Here is a 12,868-nt window from a genome sequence, read left to right on the forward strand (position 1 = left end):
ATCCCAAAAAACCAAAGGCCGAATGGTTTCTCTGATAAAAGATTACCTTATATATGTATGATCACACTACTGGTGAGACTGCACCATGTACAACCAGAGGAATGAGAAGTTGTGCTCCATTTGTGTATAATATATCAAAATGCATTCTTCTGTCATGTAAAATTAATTAGAAAAATTTAAAAAAAAATAGAAGGGAGTCCAGTGGAATAGAAGAAGATAATTGGGGCCTAGAGTTGTGGCTCAGTGGTAGAACGCTCACCTAGCACATGCGAGGCCCTGGGTTCGATCTTCAGCACCACATAAAAATAAATAAAGATATTGTGTCCGACTAAAAAGTAAGTATTAAAAACAAAAGAAGAAGAGAGAATTGGGATAGGGAAGGGAGGGAACAGGGAGGGACTGAGGAATGAAATGAATCAAATTATACGGTTTTATTGGGTGTGCATATGAATATAACAAATCCCACTATTATAATGTGTCAATTTAAAAAAAAAAAAAAGGATGCCAATGATTAAGAGGCTTCTGGGTATGTCTGGGTATGATTTGGGCCATGAGGGATAGCCAACTGAAGTGGAGACCCTCCATAAACATATGCCAATAGGATGATGGCTTGGGTGAAATAAAAGTTGGAAGAACAAGGAAGCAGCAGCAAATGCAAGCTAGATTCTTCTTGAATCGGGTTCTTGATTGCTACTGCGATCATCTAGGGGTATCAGACGCTTGCTTCTTCACTCTTCCAAAGCAGACTCTGCTAGTGATTCTCTAGGGAGTTTCCAAAAGCCTTCAGTGTTGGACTAGGGTAGCACCATTGATCCCTCTTGTTCTGGGGCTTCAGTCTCTTGGACTGAGCAGCTACTAATTCTTCGAGGTCTCAGCCCATTATGGACTATCCAGCTTTTGGTTGCATAAGCCAACCTAATAAATCCCCCCCACTTTTAAAAAAATATTCACTTTTTAGTTGTAGTTGGACACAATACCTTTATTATATTTTTATGTAGTGCTGAGGATTGAACCCAGGGCCTCGAATGCATTAGGCAAGTTCTCTATTGCTGAGCCACAGTAAAATCCCTTTTTATACTATACTTCTTCTTCATTCTGTTCCCCTAGAGAACCCTGACTAATACACTCAGGAAGTTAAATATCAGAACTCACTTTTTGATTTCTCGAAGCAGCATTCGGATAAGGATGGTCTGAAGTGGTTCAACCATCAATTTCCTCCACATATCCAATGCTAGCTGCCAGGAAAAATAAAAATCATTAAGGCTACATTACTTAGTAATTTTTTAACATTTATCCAAGATTTTTTTAAAAATTAAAACCAGCCTTCAAAAAGAAATATTAGTAACTAATCCAAAATTTAAATGAAAACTGAAGGAAATGAAAAATTTAAAGGAAAATAAGTAAATTTATGATTCAACTTGGCAATAACCATCATAGCAGACTTGTATGTGTACAAAATTAAGATTTTAAATTTAATTGAAAATTTTACAAAAATAACTGATTTTTATAAAATCTTGTTATATGCTCAGTATTACGGACAGGCTATAGAAGCCAATACCATAACGGAAATAAAGGATTTAAGTTAAATAAAATAATTTCATTTGACCCAGGCACAATTGTACACGCCTGAAATCCCGCAACTAGGGATGCTGAAGCAGAGGATCATAAGTTCAAAGCCAGCCTCAGCAACTTAGCAAGGCCCTTAGCATGTTAGAAAGACCCTGTCTCAAAGAAAATATAAATAAGAAGGGCTGGGGATTTGGCTTAGAGGTTAAGCACCCCTGGGTTCAATACCAGGTACCAAAAAAAAATAAATAAATAAATTCGTTTTGTGGTTGGCTATATTTGTTCAATTACTGAATATCTCACACCTTAAAAAAAAAAAAAAAAGTTTAAGTTGGTTTAAAGAATACAACAGCCTCTATATTCACTACTCAGCTTAAGAAATAAAACATTATTGTTGCCCCAAATTTCCTCTTCCTTTCCACTCAGAAGTTATCATTATTCTGAATTTTATGTTAAATCATTTCTTTGCTTAAAGTTCTAATAAGCATTAATAATTTAAAGTTGACCTTTTCTGATCTTTTTTTTAAAAATCATTGTATATTCTTTTTTTTTAAATTTTTTAGTTAGATGGACAAAATATCTTTATTTACTTTTTTTTTCAAATGTGGTGCTAAGGATCAATCCCAGTGTCTCACAAGTGCTAGGCAAGCACTCTACCACTAAGCTAGAACTTCAGCCATTCACTGTATATTCTTTATGATTTTTTTAAAACTATATTTTGTCATTGAAACCAATCCAAATTTAAACACATACATATACCTAGAACATTGGTGCTGCTATATAGTATCCTATTATTTGAATACACCATGATTTATTTTTTCCAGTGCATTACTGATGATCTTTGCTTGTGATTCCAGTTTTCTGCTATTGAGAACAATGTTGCTTATTTTTATATTTATGTTCTGACCCATCTAAGCAAGAGATTTCTTGATATATACCTAAAAGTAGAAATGCTGGGCTGTAGGGTTAGATACACATGCAACTTTACTAAATAAAGCCAAATGGTTTTTCCATTTATACCCACATACCAATAGATGAAAATTTCCATTAGCCAAAATTCTTTTTTTTTAAAGGATTCAAATATTTTATTATCCCATTAGCCCAAATTCTTGACAACTGCTTCTGCAGGGCTTCAGTCAAACTTTGCCAATCTATTGGACATAAAATAGCACCTCCTTACAGTTTTAACTGGCATCTGCTTGAATGAAGCTGAGATTTTTTTTTTAAGAGAGAGTGAGAGAGGAGAGAGAGAGAGAGAGAAAGAGAGAGAGAGAGAGAGAATTTTTAATATTTATTTTTTAGTTCTCGGCGGACACAACATCTTTGTTGGTATGTGGTGCTGAGGATCGAACCCGGGCCACACACATGCCAGGCGAGCGCTACCACTTGAGCCACATCCCCAGCCCAAGCTGAGATTTTTATGTTTATTATCTATCTTATTTTTCTTTCCTGAGAAATGTCCACTCATTTATTTCCTTCCATTATTCTGTTAAAGTTTGTCTTGTTTTTAATGAAACGTAGGAGTTCTTTACAAATGGAAGAAACTTATCCCTTCACAGTTTCACAAACTGCAATCTGCACACCTGTAATTTCAGTGGCTCAGGAGGCTGAGAGAGGAAAATTGTAAGTTCAAAGCCAGCCTCAGCAAAAGTGAGGTGCTAGCAACTCAGAGAAATCCTGTCTCTAAATAAAATACAAAAAGGGGCTGGGGATGTAGCTCAGTGGCCAAGTGACCCTGAGTTCAATATCTGGTACAAAAAAAAAAAAGAAAGAAATCCTTCCCTACCCTAAGGTCATAGGTATATGTGTACTCCTATTTTGTTTCTCAAAAGTTTTCCAAGTTTTCTTTTCTTGTTTAAGCCTTTAAATGTCAATACATTTTTCTCATAGAGTGTAAGTATTACATTACTAAAAAACTGACTGCTTTTTGGCTTGACTGTTCTATGTTTCTAACATATAGGCTGTTTCTGGCCTATTCTTTTTCCCTGGGGTAACATTATTCTGATCCATTGGTAATTACATTTACAGTAAGCAAAAGCACAAAAAATACTTACAAGTTTTGTCTTTGCTTTCTTTTTAAATAGCATGAATGGCAGGGGACAGCAATACATAAAATATATAAAACCTTTCTGAAAGCAAAGGTTGCAAATATATCAAAAATTCAGGATGGGGTTGGGGATGTGGCTCAAGCGGTAATGTACTCGCCTGACATGCGTGGGGCGCTGGGTTCGATCCTCAGCACCACATAAAAATAAAATAAAGATGTTGTGTCCACTGAAAAATGAAAAATAAATATTAAAAAAATTCTCTCTCTCTCCTGTCTCTCTCTCTTTAAAAAAAAAAATCAGGATGTTGTATGAAGACTTCTGTTCACATACTATAAGATTCTTCTGTTTTGTTCATTGCTATATTCTCAACATATATAACAGTATTTGACACATAGAGGGGTTAGAATATTTAATGAATAAACAAGTGAACAATGACGTTCACTGCAGTATTGTTTGTAACAACAAAAAACTGGAAACTAAGTTATGCTATATCCCTATTACTGAAGTTTAAGATCTCATAAAAAGTATATAAAAAGAACTCCCAGACATATTAACCCCCAAAAACCAAAACAGCAAAAAATACAGGTTATAGGACTCTTTTTAAAACATAACATTGAAACTGTAATTTGTGTATATAGAAATATTTGTATTCAAATGCACAAGTAAATTTTGGAAAAGCTAAAAACCAAACTGTTTATGATGATTTCCTCTGGGAAGAGGAGCAGTTTTGATAATACTCATGATAAGGGACAATTTTATATAAGATATTTACTTATAATCCTACTAAAAGCAGCTACTGTTAAGATTTTGGTATTCCCAGTGAAACTCAATATCATGTACAACTATAGGAATGGGATCCTAATTAGAAAAAGTTATACTCCATATATGTATGTCAAAATACACTCTACTCTCATGTATAGCTAAAAAGAACAAAAAAAAATGATTTTGGGGGATGGGGATGTGGCTCAGTGGTAGAGCACTCACCTAGCACTGCAAGGCTCTGGGTTTGATCCTCAGCACCACATATAAATAAATAAAATAAAGGTATTGTACCCAACTACAACTAAAAGATAAATATTTAAAAAAATAAAAGATATTGGTATTTTCTTGTGTGCATGTACAAAATTTGACAACAAATCCCATCAATATATACAAATATAATGCACCAATACAAACATGGAGGGCTGGGGCTGTAGCTCAGTGTTAGAGGGCTTGCCTAGCATGTGTGAGGCACTGGGTTCAAGTTTCAACACCACATAAAAATAAATAAATAAGGGCATTATGTCCGCCTACAATTAAAATAAATAAATAAATAATTTGGGTAAAAAAGATTTTGGTATTCTCTGCTGATCTTTTTATCTACATCCTTTTTTCCCTATATTTTATTTCTGTTAAACATACAATGTTGTGTCCAACCTTTTTCATAAACCATTTTCCCCTGTTAATGTTTCTATAAACTATTTTCTCTACTTTATTCATATGTCTACCTTTAACAAAATCATACTATATCTACTCTTCTACATACGATTTTTAATGTCGAATGTTGGAAATTTACATTGTTCACCCACTAACTGTCCTATTAAAAATGACTACAAGGATTGCTTTTAAAGATTTAAATTCTTTTCCCACTTATTATCTTCCAAGGACAAATTGTTAGAATGAGATTACTTGGAGGTATTAAATATTTTAAAACTTACTAAAAGACATTGATGAATTTTCTTCTCCAAGGAATATGCTAAACGTTTACTAACGTTGCATGTTAGCTGTTTATTTCTTTCATTCACACCACAATTTAACATTATTTTCTTATTTGGCATCTGCTTCTCACATCTAAACTTACAAGTTGCATGTGAGCAGGGACTTTCTATTTCTAATTTTGTCCTCAATGTCTAACTATTCAAATATGTATTATATAAATTTGAACAAGAGTATTTCAAAATTAGTTTATGCATTATATATAATTCTTTTACATTTAAATGTACAAAATACTCCAAGAACCTAAATAAATTACTTGAATTAAACGTTTCATTATTGTACTCTGAATTTAATTACTTTCTATGTAGTTATAATAAATTTGTTATATCCATAAACTTGTGTTTTCTCTCTTCTAGTCTCTTTTTATGTCTTTGTTTTTTGTATTTTTTGCCTACCAGATTGTCAATATTTTCTAAATAATGGTAATGAGTTTCCCCCCACACTGCAGAATCATTAATTCTTATCATTTGTCCATCATAAATATAATTACTGGGCTGGGGATGTGGCTCAAGGAGTAGCCCGCTTGCCTGGCATGCGTGCGGCCTGGGTTCAATCCTCAGCACCACATACAAATAAAGATGTGTGTTCACCAAAAACTAAAACAATAAATATTAAAATTCTCTCTTCTCTCTCTCAAAAATAAATAAATAAATATAATTACTAAAATAATGACATATCTTTTCTTTTTTTAATATTTATTTTTCAGTTGGACACAATACCTTCATTTTATTTATTTATTTTTATGTGGTGCTGAGGATTGAACCCAGGGCTTTGCATGTGCAAGGCAAGTGCTCTACCACTGAACCACAACCCTAGCCCAACTTAACATCTGTTCTGTTCTCATCTATCCAAAGATGCTTAAGAAATTATTATAGTATTTTATTTAACCTTCGAATGTTTTAAATCTTGACAGTTTTAAGTCAGTCAACTTGGTGTCCTTAAAAAAAAAAAACCTCGGGGCTGGGGATGTGGCTCAAGCGGTAGCGCGCTCTCCTGGCATGCATGCGGCCCGGGTTCGATCCTCAGCACCACAAACAAACAAAGATGTTGTGTCTGCTAAGAACTAAAAAAGAAATAAATATTAAAAAAAAATTCTCTCTCTCTCAAAAAAAAAAAAAAAACCTGGATAAAACATGTTTGCAACTTATAAAATCATGTTTGTAGTTAAAGAATTTATTACCTCTCCTATTTCCATAAGTGGTTCATTCATATCTACACCACCATAGCCATACTGAAGGTCAGCTTCAGTCAATTTATTCTTTTTAATAAACTGGGTGTTGAGATACCTGAAAAACAAATGTAGTATCACTGGATACCAATTCAAAATTAGTAAGAGAACAAACAACTTGCAATTTTATAATAATAATTTTAGGATTATAAACTAAAGAATAGTACTTGCAACTTTAGAACAATAATTTTAGTATTATAAATTAAGAAATAGTATAGTAATAAGTCCAACAGAAATTAATTATGTAGAAATTAGGAACATAATAAAAAGATGAAAATTATTAGCTCTAAGGGATAATGAATAAGACCTGGAGAGCAGAAAAAATACTATTATCACAGTCACACTTAAACTCAGGGTTTTGTTCTAAAGATTCTCAATACTCTTATGGTTCAATAGCTCTTATCTAAGGGTCAGACCATCTACAATTCAATTTGCTAATTACTAGACTCTTCTTGGCAAGTCAAGATAAGGAACAATTTACAAAAGTTAAACAAACAAATAAAATGGTCAGTCAAGTCAGTTCTCTAATTTATACTTCATCATCAGTGGTGGGGGGGTGGGGCAGAATGTAACTTTTCATTTCTAAAAAAAAAGATCACCAATAGAACAAAGGAACTAGGAAGAGGGAGGAGGCAAATGAAAAGGGAAATATTGGAAAATGTATCAGTCAAACTGTGTTATTATATTGCATGCATGTATGATTGTGTAACAACAAATCCCACCATTATGTATAACCACAATGTACCAATTTAAAAAAAATGTGTATGAAGATCACAATTTGTAGGTAAGAAATGGAGTAGATTATTCCAGATAACAAAATAAGGGCAAAAAAAAATTTTATATTTATTTTTTAGTTGTAGTTGGATACAATATCTTTAATTAACTTATTAAAATAAGGGCAAAATTGACTGATTTAAAGACTATGTCTACCAGAGGAAAGCCAAATAATTTAAAAACATGTTTCAATACATTCCAAGACATAATAACTATGATGAACTCTAGGAATAACTGAAAGGAATATAGAATTCTAAAATAAAATGTGTAGGAAATGCCTGTAATGTTCAAGTATACATTTTCGCCATCCTAGATTTCACTATAATGTCTTTAAATGCTCAAAAACTAAAATTATCCATTTGAAATGTTCTGACCATATGCGTATTTAGGCGACAACCATAAAATCTGTATATTAAAACATACCCTTTCCAAGGTTCACTACACCACAATGAAGGGTCCACTTAGCATTTATAGACAACTGAAATTAAAACAAAGACAACAAAAATTTCCACTTCATAATTCCACCAGCAACTTGGGGAGACAATGAAAAATACAATTCCTGGAATTGACTTCAAAGCAGAATATCCACAACCATTTATGCAAACTCCACTTCTACTAATGTCCAGAATGTAGACTTGAAGGCCCTACAACCATGATGTGTCATTTGACATTTTAGACTACTTGGTCCAGGGTTAGAAAATCATTTTTCCTTTCAAAGTGTCATTTATTCCTTCTCTTCCATTCTCATGGTAACTCTAATGATCTTATTCTGTTTCAAACCATGCCTATCAATCAAGAAGAGAAGAAAGAAATAAAATTGAAAGACAAAATTAAAAGGCAGAGAGAAGATGGACTCATCACCCGCAATGAATACGCTGTCACAGGTCTTCTAATGGTTGGCCCCCTGTCTTTTAGATCTCAGATCAAATATACCTTTCAGGCCTTCCCTGACCCCACTCTAAAATTAACCTTAACTTCCCACTCCCAACAAAGTAACTATTTAATTCACAGCTGTTTTACTTTCTTCACTTACTTGCTTTCTGTAAAATAACCTTTTATAATTGCTTTCCCTTTTTTGTATACCCATGTCCTCTAAAGAATGTCTTACAGTGTCAAAAACAGTAGTAGGCAAATATCAAGTCCTCAAAAAATACTTATTCAATGACTTACTGAATAAATAAATGGATAACATTTCAGACAGCAGGGATAGCAAAAACTAATATCAGAACAGAAACTTGGAAGAGTAGCCCAGAGCCAGATCATAAAACCATGATTGTCAGGAAATAAAAGTAATCAGTAACATTTATTTGCATCATAACACGTGTCAGGCATAGCCCTAAGAATTCTGCATGGCTGAACACTATGGGTAGATACATGTGGCACTATGATGATCTTCATTTTATAAATAAGAAAACAGGGACTGTGGTTGTGGCTCAAAGGTAGAGCGTTTGCCTAGCATGCGTGAGGCACTGGGTTCGATCCTCAGCACCACATAAAATAAAATAAAGATATTGTGTCCACCTATAACTAAAAATTTAAAAATAAAGAAAGAAAGAAGAAAATAGCAGATTGGAGAGGTTAGAAAGCTTGCCATAGTCAATCTGCTATTAAGTAGTTGAGCTGGCACAGAGACTTGGAAATTCTCCTACTCTCCTTCAAGTGGTATCAGTTGAGAACTATATATCAGGTACCATGCAAGGTACTGGGGACAGAAAAACAAACAGAAACGTGGTATCTGTTCACACAGAGCTTACACATCTAATAGAAAACATGAACAAATATAATATTTCAACAACGGCATGCCAAGTCAATGAAGCTTAATTGTCATATATTTACCATTTATGTGTGCATTATGTGCCTTTCTATATGGATCCTTTACTCCAAACCAGTTTTTGTTTTTGGTTTTTTTGGTCAATGGTACTATGGTCAATCCAATAATTCTACTTAAAACATTATTGTCACTTATATCACCCTTTGATTTTTGTCTCCTTTAAGGTTTTACTGTTCTTCCAAACTACTTATCATCTCCTGCCATTACTTCCTTTTAGCTCTAATGCCACTGTTTGCTCTCTTGGATGGATGATGTACAATATTCTCATGATTCATTTCTATTTCTAGTATCTCTTGTTCATCTAAAAATTCTCTTTTCAGATGTTGATTCCCTAATATGAATTCTAAAATAGCTCCCTTTTATCTACATAACAAGTAAAATTATTGACACTATGGTTTGTTAACTTTAAGATATAGCAGCTAGCTATGCAGATTTGGTCTTTATTCACTAATGCACTGCAAAGATCTTGAATTTGTATTCTTAGACTACTATACGTTTTTGGGGTAGTTTTTCGCTTTTAATCTGACAAGACAAGCCACTATTCTCTTTCTCTTTCATAGGACCTTTATTTCTTGTACTAGATTTCTTGACAGTTAATTCATAAGAGGAACTTTTAAAATAAAGTCATAATAAAAATGTGAACAGTAATTTTTCATTTTGATATAATATTTTTCTTAATTTAAGTAAGTGTAATATTTTCAATCAAATTCATTAACCACACATTTGTTTGTAAATGAATGTAAATTCAAGGAAATCATAAAACAAAATAGCTTCCAATGATTTCTTTAAAAAGCTTATTCTACCCCAAAGGCCAATACCTGATTAGTTCACTTATGTAACAATGTATAAGTACATGTTCTTTAAATTTTTTTCAATTGAGTAATTAATAAGTATGCTTTGCTTTTATATAGTTTTAACAGCAATACAATTTACAGCAATACTTGACAAAACTACTAACCTAAGGTAACTGATTTTTTCTTCTTTTTTTTTTTTTTTTTTTGAGACGGTATCTTGCTATGTTGCCAGGCTAGACTCAACCTCCTGGGCTCAAGTGATGTTCCTGGCTCAGGTCTCCCAAATAGATACACACTACTGCACCTCGCTTAAATAAATGTTTTGTTTTTTTTTCTGTCATTCTTGTTTGTTTTTTGCAGTGCTGGGGGTCAAACACATGGCCTAATGCATGCCAGCAAGCACTACCACTGAACCATACCCCAGCACAGATAATACAGAAGCCTTTCCATCCTAGAAAATTCCAGTATAAGAATTCTTCTCATGCTCATATCTATCTTTTCTCATGTAAGAGCTATTTGTTCTCAAGCTTGTATCTTAAGTACTCCATTATATGGCCTGGCAGCGTCTAAACAGGCACATAGAGCAACAGGGAAAAGTAGGGCAGGAAAAATTATTGAAATGTTAATATTTCAATGGATACTCATCAATCAATCATAGTAAAGAAGAGACTAGAAATACTTCATAAAAATAATAAAAATAGCCAGGTGCGAAGGTGCCTATATCTCAACAGCTCAGGAGGCTGAGACAGGAGGATGGCAAGTTCAAAGCCAGTCTCAGCAGAAGTGAGGCTCGAAGCAACTCAATGAGACCCTATCTCAAAATAAAATACAAAATAGGGCTGGGGATGTGGCTCAGTAGTCAAGTGCCCCTGAGTTCAATCAGGACACCCCTTTCCACCAAAAAAGGGCTGAGGATATGGCTCAGAGGTTTAAGCCCCTGAATTCAATCCTCAGCAAACACACACACACAAAAAAAAAAATTAATTAATTAATTAATTAATTAAATGCTTTTGAAATAAACCTCAAATTTTTCCTCTTTACATTTTGTTAGATGGTGACTAGCAACAGTGATAACCGAACTACCAAGCAAGCAAAACTATTAAGTAGTTTTCATCTGATTACTGCCAACCATTCTTCTGTGAAAAGGGTGTCAACACTTACTCTACCAATAAGCAAAACTATTAAGCAGTTTTCATCTGATTACTGCCAACCATTCTTCTGTGAAAAGAGTGTCAACACTTACTCTACCAATAAGCAAAACTATTAAGCAGTTTTCATCTGATTACTGCCAACCATGTCCTCTGTGAAAAGGGTCAACACTTACTCTACCAATATAATTAAATAAATAAAAAGCAATCACATGATGTCAACACCAGAGAGGCCAAGCAAAACACTGTTAACTGAATCCCACGGGCCATCAGCTCTAAGTCTTTGCTACCAACAGTGGAAAGTTACTAAATGATTTTAGAGAGTCATCAAATTTGCACTTTAGAAAAGATAATACAAAAAGCTTTCCAGATAGAATAAATGAGAAATCAATGACTTGGAAGTATGAGGTAGGAGAACTGCAAATTCAAAGCCAGTGTGAGAAACTTAGTGAGATCCTGTCAAGATAAAATTTAAAAAGAAAAAAAAAGGCGGGGGGGCCCACTGGGGATGGTGCTCAGTGGTCGAGTGCTACTGAGTTTAATCCCCAGTACTACTGGGTTAAGGAGGGAGGATAATAAGCTCAGTTTTTAATATATACAATAGTATAATGTACCTATGGGACAATCTGAAGGGATAGGCATTTTGGTTTTAAAAAAACAACAAAACAAAACAAACAACAAAAAAACACTTCTTTTAAACTTAGGCTACCTGGAATAAACATATACTTTGGTACGAATAAGTTGCAGCTAAAACCAGGAATAATTTAATTCACCCCAGAAAAAAAATGTGTAGTATAAGAAAATGATGAGAACAGAATCTACTTAAGTGACCAAAAATTGCTGTATGTGGAATAAGACCAGGGTAGAATGAAGAGGTTAAAACATGAGCTTTGAAATCAGACTGACCTGGGTTTAAATTCTGCCTCTCACTCATTAGCTGAGTGATCTTCAGCAAAGTCATTAACCTCTTCAAGCCTTCATTTCCTCCACTGTAAAAATGGAGATACTGACTACCTCATATGGTTTTACACAAACACATACACACATGGGTGTATATCTTATATATTGCAATATTTACTAAATACCCAAAACTAGCATCAGTATAACAGCAGTAATTTAAATAGCTCTAAATTAATTGATATTTAGTACACACAAGCAAATTATGTCCTACCACACTAACAAACAGAAAAACAACTTAAAGCTTTACTATAATACATCAGCTAAGAAGGGATACCACTGCATGATACAAGCTAAACACTTTCTTCTAAGGCCCACTCATCCCAACAATGACAAAAGCATGCATACACACTAACCCTTATCCTTAAAATTTGCAATACTCCTCTGATTTCGCTGGAAAATTTTTTATTTTGTAATTTGTTTTATTTTGTTTGTGGTGGTGAGGATCAAATCCAGGGCCTAACTCATGCTCAGCAAGCTAGCACTGATCTATACCCTCAGACCTTAGCTAGGGAACTCTTAACTTTTTGATTAAGGAAGAAAATCAAATGTCAAGATGTTTAATGTACAACAAACACTGTTCTATGAAAGCCGAAGCCACAGTAAATCTGTGCTTGACAGCAACTAGTTTCTCATTTTATTATATTTCACTCTTCCCCATGCCACTGAGTCACTGAAAAGCAAGTCAAGTTTCTAATACAAGCAACTCAGAGTGAATAAACTCCAGTTCTGTTATAAAAGCTTTTGGGAATACGAACTAGTTAGGC

At 33.8% G+C, this 12,868-nt stretch overlaps 1 protein-coding gene across 4 annotated transcripts in view; it reads right to left on the reverse strand.

The window, feature by feature from the left end:
• Positions 1 to 12,868, reverse strand: part of Cul2 (cullin 2) — a 79,333-nt gene that overhangs the window by 35,652 nt on the left and 30,813 nt on the right. For all 4 annotated transcript variants that reach the window (XM_026409120.2, XM_026409118.2, XM_026409117.2 and 1 more), the window contains 2 exons: positions 6,550 to 6,655; positions 1,153 to 1,235 (listed from right to left, as the gene is read on the reverse strand). In XM_026409120.2, the coding sequence (XP_026264905.1) occupies positions 1,153 to 1,235; positions 6,550 to 6,655 (189 nt within the window). The remainder of the gene's footprint in view (positions 1 to 1,152; positions 1,236 to 6,549; positions 6,656 to 12,868) is intronic.

Source organism: Urocitellus parryii, chromosome 9 (genome assembly GCF_045843805.1).
Source record: "Urocitellus parryii isolate mUroPar1 chromosome 9, mUroPar1.hap1, whole genome shotgun sequence".
Taxonomy (NCBI): domain Eukaryota; kingdom Metazoa; phylum Chordata; class Mammalia; order Rodentia; family Sciuridae; genus Urocitellus; species Urocitellus parryii.